Source organism: Cynocephalus volans, chromosome 10 (assembly GCF_027409185.1).
Source record: "Cynocephalus volans isolate mCynVol1 chromosome 10, mCynVol1.pri, whole genome shotgun sequence".
Taxonomy (NCBI): Eukaryota; Metazoa; Chordata; class Mammalia; order Dermoptera; family Cynocephalidae; genus Cynocephalus; species Cynocephalus volans.
Window position 1 is genome coordinate 101,653,431 of NC_084469.1, and position 18,157 is coordinate 101,671,587.

At 38.3% G+C, this 18,157-nt stretch overlaps 1 protein-coding gene across 1 annotated transcript; it reads left to right on the forward strand.

The window, feature by feature from the left end:
• Positions 1-11,677: 11,677 nt before the first annotated feature.
• Positions 11,678-17,545, forward strand: LOC134387953 (olfactory receptor 7D4-like; the record flags this gene model as incomplete). Its single annotated transcript, XM_063110616.1, has 2 exons — positions 11,678-12,599; positions 17,529-17,545. Coding segments are annotated over exons 1-2 (939 nt in total), but the record flags the coding sequence as incomplete, so codon positions are not given.
• Positions 17,546-18,157: the final 612 nt, after the last annotated feature.

Here is an 18,157-nt window from a genome sequence, read left to right on the forward strand (position 1 = left end):
ACAATAACGAAAATTCCTGGACTCCTCGGGAATGGCAGTTCTAGAGTAACAAATCCATGGGGATTTCTATAGAGATGAATCTCCACAATTAAAATGTAGATATTTGGAATTCAGTAAACATTGAATTGGTTGAATCGGTCTGTTGGGAAACTTCCAAAATCTTCCCAAAAAACGTTTTCTTATTTTCTGTTTGCAATAGACATAAATAGAACCAAATATTTTAGATAATGCTAAGAAAAAAAAAAACCCAAGAAACAAAACAAACAGAAAAAAACCATCTAATCATTTCAACAAATGCAGAAAAGCATTTCATAAATTTTAACACCACTTCATGATTAAAAAAACCCAACAAATTAGGTATAGAAGGAATGTACCTCAATTCAGTAAAGGCCACATATAACAAACCCACAGATAATATCAACTGATGGACAAAAGTTGCAGGCTTTTCCCCTAATAACTGGAGCAAGACAAGGATGCCCACTTTCACCACTCTTATTAAACATAGTACTTCAAGTTCCAGCCAGACAAATAAGGCAAGAGAAAGCAAATTGGAAAGGAAGAAGTCAAACTGTCCCTATTTGCAGATGACAGAATCATATATATATATTTCATATATATATATATGTATGAAAACCTGAAGACAAGAAAAAAAAAGATAGAACTAATAAATGAAGTCCTTAAAGTTGCTGGATACAATATCAACATACAAAAATCAATAGCATCTCTATACACCAATAATGAAATATCTGAAAGAGAAATCAAGAAAGTAATCCCATTTACAATAGCTACCCAAAAAGTAAAATGCTTAGGACTAAATTTGACCAAGGAGGTGAAAGATCTCTACAACCTTCAAACACTAGTGAAAGAAATTGAAGAAGAAAATAATAAATGGAAAAATATCCCACGTTCATGGATTGAAAGAATTAATATCATCAAAATATACATACTACCTAAAGCAAACTAAAGAGTCAATGCAATCTTTATCAAAATACCAGTGACATTCTCTCCATGGAAATAGAAGAAACAATCTTAAAATTTGTGTAGAACCACACACACACACACACACAAAAGCCAAAGCAATCTTGAACAAAAAGAACAAAGCCGGAGGAATCACATTACCTGACTTAAAATATACTATAAATGTATGGTAACCATAACAGCATGCGACTGGCATAAAAACAAACAAGTAGGCCAATGGGACAGAATAGAAACCCCAGAAACAAACTTACTCATTAACAGCCAACTGATTTTCAACAGAGGTTCCAAGAATACACTGGAGAAAGGACAGGCTCTTTAGTAAATGGTGCCGGGAAAACTGAATATCCACATGTAGTAAATTGAATGTAGACCTCTGTCTCATTGTATACAAAACTCAATTCCAAATGAATTAAAGACCTAAATTGAAAGCCCAAAACTGTGAAACTACTAGAAGAAAACAGAATAAATGCTGTATGAAACTGGACCGGGCAACAATTTTATGAACAAGACAACAAAGACAGGCAACAAAAGTGAAAATAGATAAATGGGATTTCATCAAACTAAAAAGATTCTACACAGCAAAGGACACAATCAACAAAGTGAAGAAACAACCTACAGCATGGGAGAAAGTATTTGCGTACTATGCATCTGACAGGGGACTAATGTTCAGAATATATAGGAACTCAAACAACTCAACAGCAAAAAACAAATAACCCAATTTTAAAATAGGTAAAGGACCTGAATAGGCATTTCTCAAAAGAAGATATACAAATAGCCAAAAAGCATATGAAAAAATGCTCACTACCATTAATCATTAGGGAAATTCAAATTAAAACCATACTAATATACCATCTCACTCCAGTTAGAATGGCTATTATCAAAAAGATACAAAATAACAAATCCTGGTGAGAATGCAGAGAAAAGAGAACTCTCCTACATTGTTGATGAACATGTAAATTAATACAGACATTATTTTTTAAAAAGCAGTATAGAGGTTCCTCAGAATACCAAAAATAGATATACCTTATGACCCAGCAATCCGATTACTAGTTATATACCCAAAGGAATTGAAATTAATGTGTCAAAGAGACACCTGTACTCCCATGTTCATTGCAACACTATTCACAAGAGCCAGGAGATGGAATCAACTTAAATGTCCATTAACAAATGAATATATTTTAAAGTGTGGTATATATGCACAGTGGAATACTATTCAGTTATTGAAAAAGTAAAATTCTGCGATTTTCAACAACATGGATGGAATTGGAGTCTATCAAGTAAATAAATAAGCCAGGTACAGAAAGAAATACTGCATGATCTCACTCATATGTGGGAGCAAAGAAGAAGAAGCAGAAGGAGGAAGAAGAAGAGGAGGAGGAGAAAAAAGATGTAGAGAGTAGAGTAGAATTACAGTTACCAGAGGCCAGGAAGGTAAGGGGGATGGGCATGAGGGGGGAGAAAAGGTGCATTAATGGGTACAAAGTTACAGGTAGATAGAAAAATAAGTTCAGGTATTCTAGGCTGACTATAGTTTATAATACTATATTGTGTGGTGTATTTCCAAATAGCCACAAAAGAAGATCTTGACTGTAATCACCACAAAGAAAAGATAAACATTTAGGTAATGGATAAACTATCCACCCTAAGTCAAACATTGTGCGATGTATGCATGTTTTGAAACAACACACTGAATCCCACAAATATATACAATTAAAAATTTAAAAAAATAAAATGGATCTTCAGTCATTCTAAATGAAATAGAATTTTGATCCATCAACTTACTACAGTGTGATCTTGAGAAAGTTGCTTAAACTCTTTTAGCTGCAGATATCTCATCTCTACAACGTAGTATATCTTACAAAGGTGGAAAAGTGAATTAAATGATATGATGCATATGATTTTTCTAGTGTGCTTTTTGTGACATACAGAGGATACCTGGTAAATGTTCTTAGCATCACTATAAATATATCTTGCATGTCTATTATTTATCAATATCCCCCTTAAACTGGGTAAACCATCAAGGATAGAATTCTGATCATTATACAAAATATATTGCTACCAGGATCCTAAGATGGCAGTGGCTGCGCCCGTTGGTGCGGAGTAGCTGAGGTGGAAAAGGCGGCCACTGGGCCTTAGGCAGCCAGGAAACTTGTGGACCTTCCTCTTGCCATCTCTTAAGGGAGGACCGCTGCTGGTGGCCGGTCATGGGGGCTAACCGCCACTTTACTGTTGGCAGGAGAGGCTGCCTCATTTACAGGCAACAGCTTTGAAGTATGGAGCAGGAAAAGAACTGTTTCTTAGCTGCAAAAGCGAGTCTCTAAAAAGGGAACATGGCACCGGGGCTGCTGTTGACGCTGCCAGGATCCCGGAGGCCGGGCCGCGCTGAAGGCAGCCAGCTGCCCTATTCAGGATTCTAGGTTTCAGGCCGGCATAAAAGAAGATTCCTGGGAGCGCCCAAGCTGCGCCGCAGGACCGAGTGAGCAGCCCCATGCGGCAGCCGAGAACAGGGACGGTGATGACGCAGAGGCAGAGAGGGAGCCGCCGGCCTGGCACAGCCCCGAGAGTGACCTCTGGCCCAGCCCTGCTCGGGGGCAGACGCCTGCCCGGCTTCCGCCTGCCCCACCGGGCCACTCACCGGCCTGGGGCTGCCTCCATTTTCTCAGGTGGTGGCGGTCCGGCCCAGCTCGGCCAAGCCTGTCCTCCTCGCCCAGCTCGGCTCCTCACTGAGCCTTCCCACTTGCTTGCCCTGGTGTGGGGCTTCCCGGGCCCTATGGGCTGGCCTCCCCTCCCACTCCCTCCATGGTTCTCTGGCAAGGCTGGTGGCATGGGGCGTCCCCGGCCAGCGTCGGGAGGGCAAGGAAGTATGGGCTGGGCCGACTATTACACCACTGCACCCTGGGCTCCGGACCCTGGTAAACTCCCTGTTTCCGGGAGGCAGATAACATCTCTGCAGCCACCAGTTCGGAAAAATGCCTAACCAATTTCTGGTTAGGAATAGTGTGGTCGGAGAGTTCCCGAGTTCACTTGAACCTGCCAGAGAGCTGACTGTGGGTGGGCACCGGAGTCAGTCAGCGCCGGGGGGATTCAAAGGTGAACCGTGTGCTGCAGGCTCCTCCCCCGAGGAGCTCACGCTCTGGTGTGGGAGATAAGACAAGTACACAAATAACCGCAATACCAGGAGGAAGGTGATAAGTCCTGAGAAAGATCTACACAGCACTACAAAGGCACCCAGAGCAACCAGTCATCTGCGCCTAGGAGAAACCTGGTAGACTTCCGGGGTGAAGAGGTGCCTGAGCAGGGTCTTAAAGGCCCAGCTGATAGACGAGGGCTGCAGAAGACACGTCCTAGCCCAGCCCAGTGTGCACAGAGCGGGGAGATGTTGGGCTAGGGAGGCAGAGACTCGACAGAAGTCACACACTCTGTGGGGTCACCACTGCGTGATCCAACAGCCCGGGCCAGAGCACACAGAACAGGGAGAAGTCCTGCACGGGAAGTGGAAGCTCAGCAGAGACCACACACCCTGCGGTACCGCCCCGTGATCCAGCAGCCCAGCAGAGTCCAAGCTGACCAGAGAGGTGGGAAGGCAGGAAGGGGAGGGGGGCTAAGGGAGGAATTGATAAAGAGCTGCAAAAATCAATTACATTGTACAATGTTGAATATGCTAATTATCCTTATTTGAACATCACATATTGCACACAGGTATTGATATTCAATGCGGTACCCCACAGATACATACAATCAACTATTTTTGAATAAATAGATAAGACCCTGGGCTGAGATACAATTATAACAGAGCTTCAGATGACTCCATACATAGCTCAAAAACAGGGATAGACCTCTCTGAGAGTTCTATTTTGTTGAGTAAAGAGGCTGGGTATTTATAACTCATAAGAGATTTAGCCTTTGAAATGGCTGTCTCTGAGAAAAGGAAAAAATATTTATTGTTTTGTGTCTGAAAAGCAGATGCCAAGATGGGATTAGATGTATAAGACAAAAAATGGCAGGAAAGACTGTAGAAAATAATAATCTGACTAAGCATAAAGGAAAGAGAACAAAAATAAATAAAATCACAAAAGTAAATTCAGACACTACAACTGATACCACAGAAATACAAAGAATTGTTAAGACTGTTATGAACAACTATACACCAACAAATTTAAAAAACTAGTGAAAATGGATAAATTTCTGAAACATATAACCTACCAAGACTAATCCAAGAGAAAATAGCTTTGACTATTTGGGGTCTTTTGTGGTTTCACACAAATTTTAAGATTGTTTTTTCTATTTCTGTGAAGACTATCATTGGTATTTTGATAGGGGTTGCATTGAATCTGTAGACCACTTTTGGTAGCATAGTCATTTTGATAATATTCAAATTCATGAATATGGAATGTCATCCTATTTTTGTGTCCTCTTTAATTTGTTTCATCACTCTTTTGTAGTTTTTATTGTAGAAATCTTTCACCTTAGTGGTTAAGTTTTCTCAGGTGTTTTGTTTTGTTTTGCTTTGTTGGTGGATATTACATGTGGGATTGCTTTCTTGATTTCTGTTTCATCTGCTTCGTTGTTGCTGTATAAAAATGCTACTGATTTTTCCATGTTGATTTTCTACCCTTGTATCTTCACTAAATATGTTTATAAGTCCTAAAAGTTTTTTGGTAGAGTCTTTTATTTTTTCTAGGATTGTTTTGGCTATTCATATTTTTTGTCATAGTAATCATGGTAGAAGACATTAGGGTCTGGGCTGCCTGCTCCTGAAGATTACGTACGCTTCTGGTGCTATTCAGGTTTTATCCCAGAGGTTCCATTTACAACATGGACTGGTGCAGGGGCTGTTTGACTTCATGACTTAGTAGCTCCAATAAAATCAGGTTTATAATGGGAAGTTTCTAATATGTGATCACAGCAACTCATATCTACTAGGGCTCAGTAACAAAGCAGAAGCTATTTTTCAAGAGACATATACTTATTTTCTGTGGGGAGCATTCCTTGCTCTACAATCCTCAGGGCCTGCATTGTGATTCTCCCACTGGAAGATGCCATAGATCCACATAAATTCTTCTTTCCCTAGTGAATTTTTACACCACGGTTCTGGAAGATAATATGATCCAAGCAATAGGGTTGTATAATGACAGGACGAGAAAACATGTTGGATATAGTTGAACCATTTGGTATTTCTTGGTATGCCCATTATTGATTTTGAAAATCATCAATTATCAAATGCAGCAGCCATGACCTGGTAAAAAATGGTTGCTAGGGCTCAGAACCCTCAGGGATGAGGGTCAAGGTTACCTTCTAAATCATTCAGACTAGCAGAAGTGAGGGAAATTAAGAATGAATAGTAGAGAGGAGAGACATTGTGTATCACTTATGGTCTTGAGATGTTCTGCAGTAGCAGAGGACATAGTATGTCCCACTGAACCTCTTTCTATAATTAGTTCATTTCATGAGCCTCTCTCTCTATTAAAAAGCCAAAAAAACACATGGAGGTGATATTCTCAGAACTTACACTAAGAAGTTTATCCAAATCGCCAAAGGGGTGGACTGTAATGGATGCTGTGCTGCATCCTCTACTTATTTGAGCAGAAATAAGGGCTTATTTTTCCATGCATTTAAAGTGTAGAAATATGATAATCCTCCAATTCAACAATCTTTGAGAAACTCCTTCAGCTTAAGGAGGCAGCTTCACTGAAAAACACAACACTGAGATCTCTTTTTGTCTGAACATAACTGACTGACAGCCGTCTGAATTCGCCACTGCATTTGCAATGATTTTGTTCCTTGGCTGCACCCAGCCACTAACATGATACAGCAGGGCACCAGTGCATGGTCATTTCTGTGGCCACATAATAATATTAATGACCTGGGTCCATTAAACTTGCCAGGATGATGGCTCCCCTCCTTGGCATGGGGGACCCGAAATGCCAGGCAGCAACATAGCTTGAAGTTTAACAGGACATTTGCCATGTCTTTAGAAGTGCTATCCTTTTAGGAGCCTAGACCTGTAAATCTGCAGAAGCCATAGCTGTGGAGCCCAGAAGTACAAACTTCTCGATTGTCTCACTGGAAATAATACTAGGCAAGGCCACTTCTACTCTCAATTTCTCAATTTCTGGACTCGTGTACTCTATATATTAGGAGATACGGCAGGTTGTGATTTCTCATTGATTTATTGTGTGTATTGCATCCTACAAATTATATACCAGGTAATTCCTGAATATTCCAATTCATTCATTATAGTCATTCTGTTTGAAATTAAACATGTTCCCATATCTTCCACTAAAAGCATTTCTAAAACTCTCCCCTATTTCATATTTCCTTTAGGCTGTGATTCACTGCAGTAAACTTAAATGTTGGTTTATATTTGCCACCTATATTTTCCCAACACTCACTCTTCAATGCACTCCCACTGAATTATACTGTCCTACCCTTCTATGTGGAGGTAATAAATGGAGCCCTTTCTAACATTAACAAAAGCTCCCATGCCACCAGCAAATGTCCAAGGATATTTTTCAGCCCCCATTTTGTCAGTCTTTTTAACAAAACAAAAACTATTATCCAATTTGTTTTCCTTCAGAAAGGAGCTTTTTTGGAGTATAATGATGGTTGCCAGGAATTGGGAGGAGGAAAATGCAAAGATGATGGTCAACTCTTAGAGGGTTTCATTATGTAAGATAAATAATTTCTGAAAATATACATTACTGAATAGTGTCTATTTATGTAATAATAATATATTGTGCACTTAAAATTTGCTGAGGGCATATCTTTTTTTGTTTATATTCTGTTTATTTTGCTAAGGTCAGAATTTATTAGATATTTAGTCTGTATTATTGTTTTTATTTAATTGTACGTGTTTATGGGTTAAATGACTGAATACATGCATAAAATTTATAATTATCAAATTAGAGTAGTTAGCATATTCATCACCTAAACATTTATTATTTCCTTGGGGTGATCTTCTTTTCTAGCTACCTTGAAATATGTAATACAGTATGATTAGCTACACACACCCTAAAACTCCAGAACTTATTCTAATTGTCACATATTCCCTATGACAAACATCTTCTCATTGCTCCCCTCTTCTCTACTTTCCCAGCTTCTGGTAACCACTATTCTACTCTAAGAGGGAATATTTTATATTCAGGGTTTTATGACATGCACAAAAATAATAAAGGGTTTTGGAGGAAGATTTGGATGATGACTATAAGTATGTCTTTGGTCTTAATACTGCTGAGGTTTCCTAAGTTGCATACACACTTCCAAAATCATCTAATTGTATACATTAATTAAGTACAGCTGATTACATTTCAATCATGCCACAATAAAGTGGTTAAAAGATAAGAAAAAAAATTAAAACACGGTACCTCTTTTCACCCATAACACACAAAATCTCTAAATATTCCGTAAAGCAGGCACATTACAAAAATGGGTTTGGCTTCTTAGAGAAATTAAACTTTCTTTAGGGAAAACATTGTGACTTTTTAATCAAACCAAACAAAGGAGAATTTCTCCCTTGAGGAAATAAATCCATCTCCCCCTACTGCTGCCTCCGTACACACAAAATTGGCTGAAAATTTTCCATTCAGCTATCTTCTTTGTATACCAAGGGAACTGAATTCCTAGGAGAACAGAAAGACAATGAAACAACTTATTTAATGTGGTGCTCAGAGAATTCAACCACAGAGATGCTAGAAATTTTAAACACACCCCTATTACACCTCAGCTGTAATGCTCTGACACCAGCCAATGTAAAAGTCCAAGTGGGCTTCAAAGGGACAGATCACGGAGAACAGAAAGCTTCAACGAAAACCAGGGAGTGAGTCCATATGTCCTAGTGATTGTTGGTGGAGTAAGAAAGAAAAGAGTAATAAAGTGTGTATTAAGTTTTACTTCTAGAAGAATAAGACAGGGACAAGCCCATTTATATTCAGTCTATGAAGGTGAAGTCCATGTACTTTGAAGGTACTTTAGTTTCCACTGAGACCAACCTTTACCAGGTATGTTTTCATTCCTTCTCTCACTCTCTGGAATTGAGAGCCTCTCTCCAGTGTGAGTTATATTCTGGAAAATCTCCAGCTCTTCTTCACTCTTTCCAATAAAGTATAGAATCCTGTTAACCTTCCTGCATCCAATTATTTATTTTTTATTTAGTTATTTGTTAATTATTTATTTCTCCAAAGATCTGTGATGCATAAGGTTTTGTCTACTCTGTACCTACTACGGTTGAAATTTTCTAATATATTCCCTAACTATTCCCACTGTAGTTTTAACTTATGATAGGCCTTATTAGTTCTATATAGATATGGTTATTGTCTCGCTGTAGTGTCCACAATGTCATCTGCAAATGATGTAATGATTGCTGATGTTCAGCACTCAGTACAATACCCTATTCTCATATTACTAGTCTCTTTTCATGTTCAGGAAAATGTTAAATGATTGAAGATGGAGTAGTCTGCCTTGGCATGTTCATGAATTTAACGCAAAAGTTTAGTGTTTCAAAGTAGTGTAGCTCATTGGCTGTAAAAAAAAAACATTTTCTTGTTGGCTGTAAAAGATCATTTTTATTGTTGGCTATAAAAAATCATTTTTAATAAATTGTCCTTGGTGTCTTTGTCTACCAAGATTTCTGTCCTTGCTGCTAATCACTGTAATGGCTGTTAAATTTCCTCAAATGTATTTTTTTGCATTGTGACTATGGTTATAATTTCCTTTCATTGGCCTATTTTTGTGAAGAATCATGTTGACAAACATCCTTGTATTAAAATTGCTTGCAATCCTAGAATAGGAACTACTGTTCATCATGTACAAGGGTACTTCACAAAGTTTACAGAAAAATAGAATTATAAGATAATGCAAATCTTTCCAAGAACTTTTTGAAGATTCCTCATATTATCATTTAAAAATACATATAGATGTAGTTTACATTAATATTCAATTTTGTGTTTATATTCAGGCATGTCTTGCACTAGAAGATTTCTCTTTTGTGTGATGGTTGACATTTTGGTCTCTATCCTCATTGTACATCTACATTTGTATAAGTTGAACACCTGAAATGTCACAGGCAGCATGTAAGTCCCTCTTAAGGCAAATCATAAGCCAAAAGAATCAAATCCACAGACCTCCATTAAACATAAATTTACCAGTGTGAAAGGGACATCAAAAAAATTTACAGGATGCTCTACTTGTGGTTGTCATACAATCTGTCCCTCCTCACCCTCATCCTCTGCTCCCCGTCACACTAGCTTCCCCAATCCCTTCATTACAATGGTCACTACCCATACAGAAAGCAATCATAATGTACTCCCATTCTAGAATGTTTCCTCTTTTCTTACTTCTCATGATTAACAATAACCTATCTTTTCTGCTACCTCAAATATTACTATTTCAGAGCAGCCTCTCCTGTCCATCTTCTAATACTATTTTGTTTCTATAAATTAATTAAAAATAAAATTAACTATTTATCTTTAATTAATAAACATTCTCTGGAAATTAATAATATCAATCTATTTATCTATGCTAAGGATTATAAAATTTTATTTCAAATCTCCGATTTGCCTTTTAATTTTTAAGATATATTTGATGTATAGATCTCTGAACATTTTTTATCAAATCTGTGAACTATATGTTTTGACAATTAACTGCTGATTTTAATGCAATACATCCCAACTCAAGAGCATGTGCATATGAGCACACTCTCTCACACACACCTTGTATTTGGTTTTCATGTTTGTGTGCTCTCCTTTCCCCTTCTCTTATGTATGCAGTTCACATAATTTTTCCATTTCTTAGAAGAATTCACCTTGCATGCCCTCTGTGTAAGAAGCAGCCATGTGGATCTTCATTAGTTAGAAGTGTTGTACGGTGGCCCAAAGAGGTAACTGAGCTGTTGTGTTTGTAAGGATCAGAGAATTTCATCTTGATGGTTGTCCCTTTTCTAGAGGATACCAGTAAATGATATCTATTCAAGACACTCATGGTGATATTAAAAGCAGAAGTTCCTATTTATGAAATGCCCATTGTATGTCTCAGAAAACACAGTAGAAAAATGACATGCATCATCTCATTTAATTTCACTCTTCAATTCCACCGTGTAGGGAATATATACTACTACTATAGAGGTGAATGGTCTGGAAGTAAGAGAGCTTAAATAACTTTCTCAAGGTCACACAGCATGATATTAGTAAAACAAAATTTTATTTCAGGAAGCCTGACTCAAGAAATGATTTTCTACAGAATGGCTGTATGCTGTAACTTGAAAAAATTATAATCCTAGAAAGTAATCATAAAATATCTTATAATTTTTTAAAGTTTAGTAATAAAAACAGTAATAAGAACAGATATCATTTATTGACAAATCTACAATGCACTAAGGCATTTTTAAACCTCAAAAAGGAGGTAACAGTAATAGCTACCTTTTTAGAAAGAAAGAAATGAGGCATAGAGTTAGCTCTCACATCAGTAGGAAGCATCTGGTCACAGAATAAGGGTTGGTTGAGTTCAAAATCTATGTCTTAATCACTGCTGCATGATAATGAAAGTATAGTGATTATCAAGGGGAAAACATAAAATATCTAACATTATTTTGGGTGAAGGATATTCATCCAATGGTGACATTGTGAAGTGATGACTAGCTGAGGTGTTAGTTACCTATTCATTGAATGTTGCTTTTGCCTCCTTCCCCAGCAGACACCTGAGCTGCATGGAAGCAGAAAACCACACGGAACTATCAGAATTCCTACTACTGGGACTCTCACAGGATTCTAAACTCCAGCCCCTTCTCTTTGGGTTGTTCCTGTCCATGTATCTGGTCACTGCACTTGGGAATCTGCTCATCATCCTGGCCATCAGCTCTGACTCCCACCTCCACACCCCCATGTACTTCTTCCTCTCCAACCTGTCCTTCACTGACATCTGTTTAACATCAACCACGGTCCCAAAGATGCTGGTGAACATCCAGACACAGAGGAAAGACATCTCCTACACAGGGTGCCTCACACAGCTGTATTTTTTTATGATTTTTGCTGTATTAGATAATTTACTCCTGGCTGTGATGGCCTATGACCGATATGTGGCCATCTGCCACCCCCTGCACTACACGGTCATCATGAACCCCCGCCTCTGTGTCCTGCTGGTTCTGATGTCTTGGTTTATCATTTTCTGGGTAGCCCTGGTTCACATTCTACTGGTGATGAGGTTGGCCTTCTCTCCAGGAACTGAGATTCCACATTTTTTCTGTGAACTCACTCAGCTTCTCAAGGTGGCCTGCTCTGATACCCTAATCAATAACCTCTTTGCATTTGTGACGACTGCACTCCTGGGTGTGTTTCCCGTCACAGGGATCCTCTTCTCTTACTCTAGGATTCTCTCCTCTGTAATGAAGATGTCCTCCACTGCAGGCAAGTATAAAGCACTTTCCACCTGTGGCTCTCACCTCTCTGTGGTCTCCTTGTTTTACGGAACAAGCCTTGTGGAATACCTCAGTTATGCTGTGACCCGATCTTCCCAGAGCAGCTCAGTTGCCTCTGTGATGTACACTGTGGTCACCCCCATGCTGAACCCCTTCATCTACAGCCTGAGGAACAAGGATGTGAAGGGGGCCCTGGGAAGACTTCTCAGCAGAGCAGACCCTTGACCATAAATGATCACTGGCCTCAGATCCAAGCGGTCATTTTAAGCCCCTAAAACAAATCTTGTGAATTTAAATATTCTGCCTCTTGTTCTCCTCTAAACGACATGCTTAATTTTTTATTCTCAAAGCAGCTAAGAGTTTACTTTTATATGGTTTTGTATTTCCTTCTTCTCATCAACTTTCTCAGTGATTTCTTTTAAATTTTTGTTTCTTCCTCATTGTCTTCAAAGTTCCATCTTTGGTAACCATTTTGATGGCCATTCCTGCAATTTCCAGTCTGATATTTAAAGCACTTGTTATATCACATACCTACGTCATTTCCACAAAAATGATCCTCTTGAATGTGAGTGTTCTTTGCCTTAATTTGGGTGTTTTCTTGTTGTCCCTGAAGGAAATGGAATAAAAATCATATAACAGTCATAACAAAGTGCTTACAATATCGGGACTGTCTGTGTTGCTTTACATGTATGACTTTAATTCTGAAAATATTTATTTGAGATATTTCCTCTCGTTCACCCCATTTCTCAAAGGAAAAGACTGAGACTGATTTGAAATGAACTATACCGTGGCAACCAGAAATGGAGCCCACACTCCTAACTTTGATACACGAATTTTTGTGAGAATGATGATGTAATTTTTAACATGAAATCTGGAATCTAGTTTGAATACTTGTTGGCTTATATAGTTCATAGTGATATTGTCTAGGATAACTCTGAGATGTTGCTTCATTCTTTGGGATCCTTGATTTGTCTTTCCTCCTTCTTTCATTGGGTCTGTCCTCCGCCTTTTCTTTCTTCTTCTTCTTGGTTTTTCTTCCTTCCTTCATTGCCCCCTTCCTTCCTTTTCTTTTTCATTTTGGCTGCTTTACTGGTTAATGTTAATGTGCTTCATGCCTTTATACGGGTTGAATAATATTACACTGTGTGTATACACCACACATCATTTCTATATTTACCCATTGATGGACATTTGGATTATTTCCATCTCTTGTCTATTGTGAATAGGGCTGCTATTTACAATAATAATTCCTTAATATAATATTACATATATAAATGTAATATAATAAATATAAATATAATATAATGTATTCTATGTTTAACTTTTAGAGGAATTGCCAGACTATGTTTCATAGCAGCTGGAACATTTTACACTTCCAACAATGTATGAGGATTCTAATATCACATTTTTGTCAATACTTATATTCCTTTTTTCAAAAAATAATAGCCTCCTAGTGGATATGAAGTGGTACCTCACTGTGCTTTTGATTTGCTTTTTCCTAATAATTAATTGAGTGTTTTCTCATATGCTTGTTGGCAATCCATATTTCTTCTCTGGAGAAATGTCCTTTCAAATGTTTGCTCATTCTGTTGTTCTGTAGGTTGTCCTTCTGTTTCTGATCTGCAGGACTTCTTTATGTATTCTGGATACTTGACCCCTATCAGATATATGTTTTGCAAATATTTTCCTCATTCTGTATGTTATCTCTCCATTTTTTCAATTATATAACTTATTTTTATTAACTATACTCGTCATGATATATAATAAATCTCAAACTTATTGCTCCTGTTTCACTGAAAATTTTGACCAGCCTCTACATAACTCCTCATGCCACAGTCTCTGGTAGCCACCACATTCCTCTCTATTTATAATATGAGTTAGATTTTTTTAGGTTCCAGATGTAAATGATATCTTGTGATATTTGTCTTTCTGTGCCTGGCATATTTCAATTAACATAATATCCTCCAGGTTTATCCACATGTTAGCAAATTTCTGAGGCTGAATAGTATTCCATTGTGTGTATATGCAAATTTTAAAATTAATGATTTAAATCATTTTAATCAATGCATAATAATTGCACATATTTAAGATGTACATGTGATACTTTGATATATGTGTACAATGTGTGATGATCAAATCAGCATAATTATGATATCAATCACCTCAAACACTTATCATTTCTTTGCATTGGGAACATTCCAAATCATCTCTTCTACATCTTTTGAAATATAAAATAAATTCTTTGTAACATGTATGGTCACCTTACTTAGCTATGGAATACTGGAAATTATTCCTTCTATATAACTGTATTTTTATCCTCATTTACCAACCTCTTCCTATTCCTGCCTCTTCCCTACTCTTCCCAGCCTCTGGTAACATCTCTCTACATCTATGAGATAAACTTCTTTTAGCTCCCACATGTGAGTGTGGTCATGTGATATTTTTCTTTCTATACCTGGCTTATTTAACTTACCAAATTTCCTCTAGGCTCATCCATATTGCTTCAATTGACAAAATTTCATATTTTTTGTGGATGAATAATATTATTTCCATGTATGTATACCCCAGTCTTTGTTTATCAGTTGATGGACACCTCGGCTGATTCCTTATCTTGGCTACTGTAAATAGTTTTGCAATGTGTGTTGGAGTGCAGATATCACTTCAACATACCAATTTTCTTTCTTTTGGATATGTGAGATTGCAATATCACATGGTATTTCTATTTTTAGCTCTTTCAGAAACTTGCATACCGTTTTCTGTCAATGACTGTAATAATTTACATTCCCATGAGGAATATATAAAAGTTTGCATTTCCCAGAAGATTAGTGATGTTGAGCATTTTTTCATATACTTGGCCATTTGTATGTCTTATTTTGAGAACGTCTATTCAGATCATTTGCCCATTTTCAATCAGATTATTTGACTTTTAGCTGTTGAGTCTAACTAAAGGTTTGTTGATTTTGTTTACCTTTTCAAAAACTTACAGTTAATTTCATTGATCTTTTGTATGTTTCATTATTCTCGAGTTCGTTTATTTCTCATCTGATTTTTATTATTCCTTTCCTTCTACTAATTTTGTGTTTGGTTTGCTCTTGCTTTTCTAGGTTCTTAAAGTACATCATTAGGTTGTTTATCTGAAGTATTTCTACTTTTTTGATGTAGGCCTTTATTGCTGGAAACTTTCCACTCAGTACTGCCTTTGCTATATCCCATGTCTTTGGTATGTTGTGTTTCCATTTTCATTTGTTTCAAGGAATTTTTAAAATATTCTTCTTAATTTCTTATTGACTCATTGGTCATTTAGGATCTTGTTTGCTTTTTATGTATTTGTACATTTTCCATAGTTCTTTTTGTTTGGTTTTGTCAAAAATGGTACCTTACATGATTTCAACATTTTAAAATTTGTTAAGACTTGTTTTGTTCCCTAACATATGCTCTGTTCTGAAGAATGTTTCAAGGGCTAATGAGAAGGATGTGTATTCTGCAGCTGTTGGATGAAATGTGTTAAATTCAGGCTATATTTTACAATGATCAAATCAAAGTAGTTAGCATATTCATCACCTAAACATTTATGATTTTTTTGTGGTGATCCTCTTTTCTAGCTATCTTGAAAATTATAATACAGCATGATTAGCTACACACACCCTAAAACTCCAGAACTTCTCCTATCAAATTGTCACTTTGTACCCTATGACCAACATACCTCATTGTTCACCTCTTCGCTACTTTCCCAGCTACTGGTAACCACTATTCTACTCTAAGCAGGAATATTTTATATTCAGGGTTTTTATCACATGCACCAAAATAAGAAAGCATCTTGGAGGAAGATTTGGATGATGATTATGAATATGTTTTTGGTCTTAATAGTGCTGACATTTCCTAAGTTGCATACACACTCCCAAACTCATCTAATGGTATACATTAAATAAGCACAGCTGATTACATTTCAAGCATGGCTCAACAAAGTGGTTAAAAAAATTAAAAAGGCTTCTTGTCAAGATGGCTGAGTAGACAGTTCCTAGTGTCACTCTCTCCCACAAATCAACCAATTTGCAACTATTAAAAAGCAACAATAGGAGACCTGAGATCTGTGCCAGAACAGGCAGGAGCTGCATGCCATGGGATGCCAGTCCAGGAGATTGCCCACTAGCCAAAGTTGCCTGAGAGCCATGGAGCCCATAAGTCCTGAGTCAGCCATGCCAGAAAAGGCAGGTGCTGTGGGACCTCCAGCCCAGGACAGTCCCTATGTCTTAGAGAGGCCTAAAAGCCACTGGGCCCACACACCCTGAGTCACTCATGCTTGAACAAGAAGGCACTGCAATAATCCCAGTCCAGGCCATTTCCACCCAAACAGAGAGGGCTGAGAGCCACCAGGCCCACTCAACCTATGTCAGCCATGCTGGAAAAAGCAGATGCCACAGGACTCAGGCCAGGTCGGTCCCCACTGCTTAGAGGGGCCTGAGCAACACCAGGAACACATACCCTGAGTTAGTCATGCCAAAAAAGACAGGTACCATGGGACCTCCAGCCCAGGTCTGTCCCTTCAGCTCAGAGAGGCCTGAGAGCCACTGGGCCCACATGCTCTGAGTCAGTTACACTGGAAAAGACAGGCACCATGGGACTTCCAGCCCAGGTCAGTCCCCAACACTTAGAGAGGCCTCAGAGTTGCCAGGTACACATGCCCTGAGTCAGTCATGCTGGAAAAGACAGGTGCCATGGGACCTCCAGCAAAGGCTAGTTCCCACTGCTTAGAGAGGTCTGAGAGCTGCCAGGTACACAAGCCCTGAGTCAGCAGTGCTGGAGGAAGCAGGTGACATGGGGCCCCCAGGCCAGGCCAGTACCCACCATGCAGTGAGCCCTGAGAGCTGCCAGGCTCACACTCCCTGAATCAGGGGCACCAGAAAAGGCAGGTGCTATGGGACCCCAATCCCAGGTAAGTACCTCCTGCCAAGAGGAGCCTGAGGGCCACCACACCCACATGCCCTGAGTCAGCTGTGAAAGAACAGGAAGACACTGCAGGACCCCAAGCCCAGGGTGAAATGAGTGGACTGTGATACCCCATGCCACAATGACTAAACACCAAAGGAAAGATACCAGAAATACGAAAAATCAAGAAAGTACATCACCACCAAAGGAAACTAATAACTTTCAAGCTCTAGATTCTATAGAACACAAAGTCTTTGAAATGACTGAAAAGGAATTTAGAGCAACATTTCTAAGGAAACTAAATGAGATACAAGAAAACTATGCTAGACGACACAATGAAATGAGAAAACATATAAAGGATCTGAAAGAAAAAACATACAAAGAAATCATTCCCCTGGAAAAGAATGTAGCAGAGCTTGTGGAGCTGAAGGATTCATTCAAAGAAATAAAAAACACAACAGAGAGTCTATCCAGCAGGCTAGAACAAGCAGAAGAGAGATTTTCTGACCTTGATGATGGGATGTTTGAGTTAACACAGGCAGACCAGAAAAAAGAAAAAAGAATTTAAAAAATTGAAGAAAATCTAACAGAGATAACAGACAACCTTAAACTCAAATATCAGAATCATGGGTATTCCAGAAAGGGAGGAAAAAGGAAATGGCATTGAAAACATATTCAATGAAATAATAGCAGAAAAGTTCCCAGGTGTGGGGAAAGTCACAGATCTTCAGATTCAGGAGGCCCAAAGATCCCCAAACATATTAACCCAAAAAGGTCCTCTCCAAGACATGTTATAGTCAAACTGTCAAAACGTAAAGACAAAGAGAGACTCTTAAAAGTTGCAGT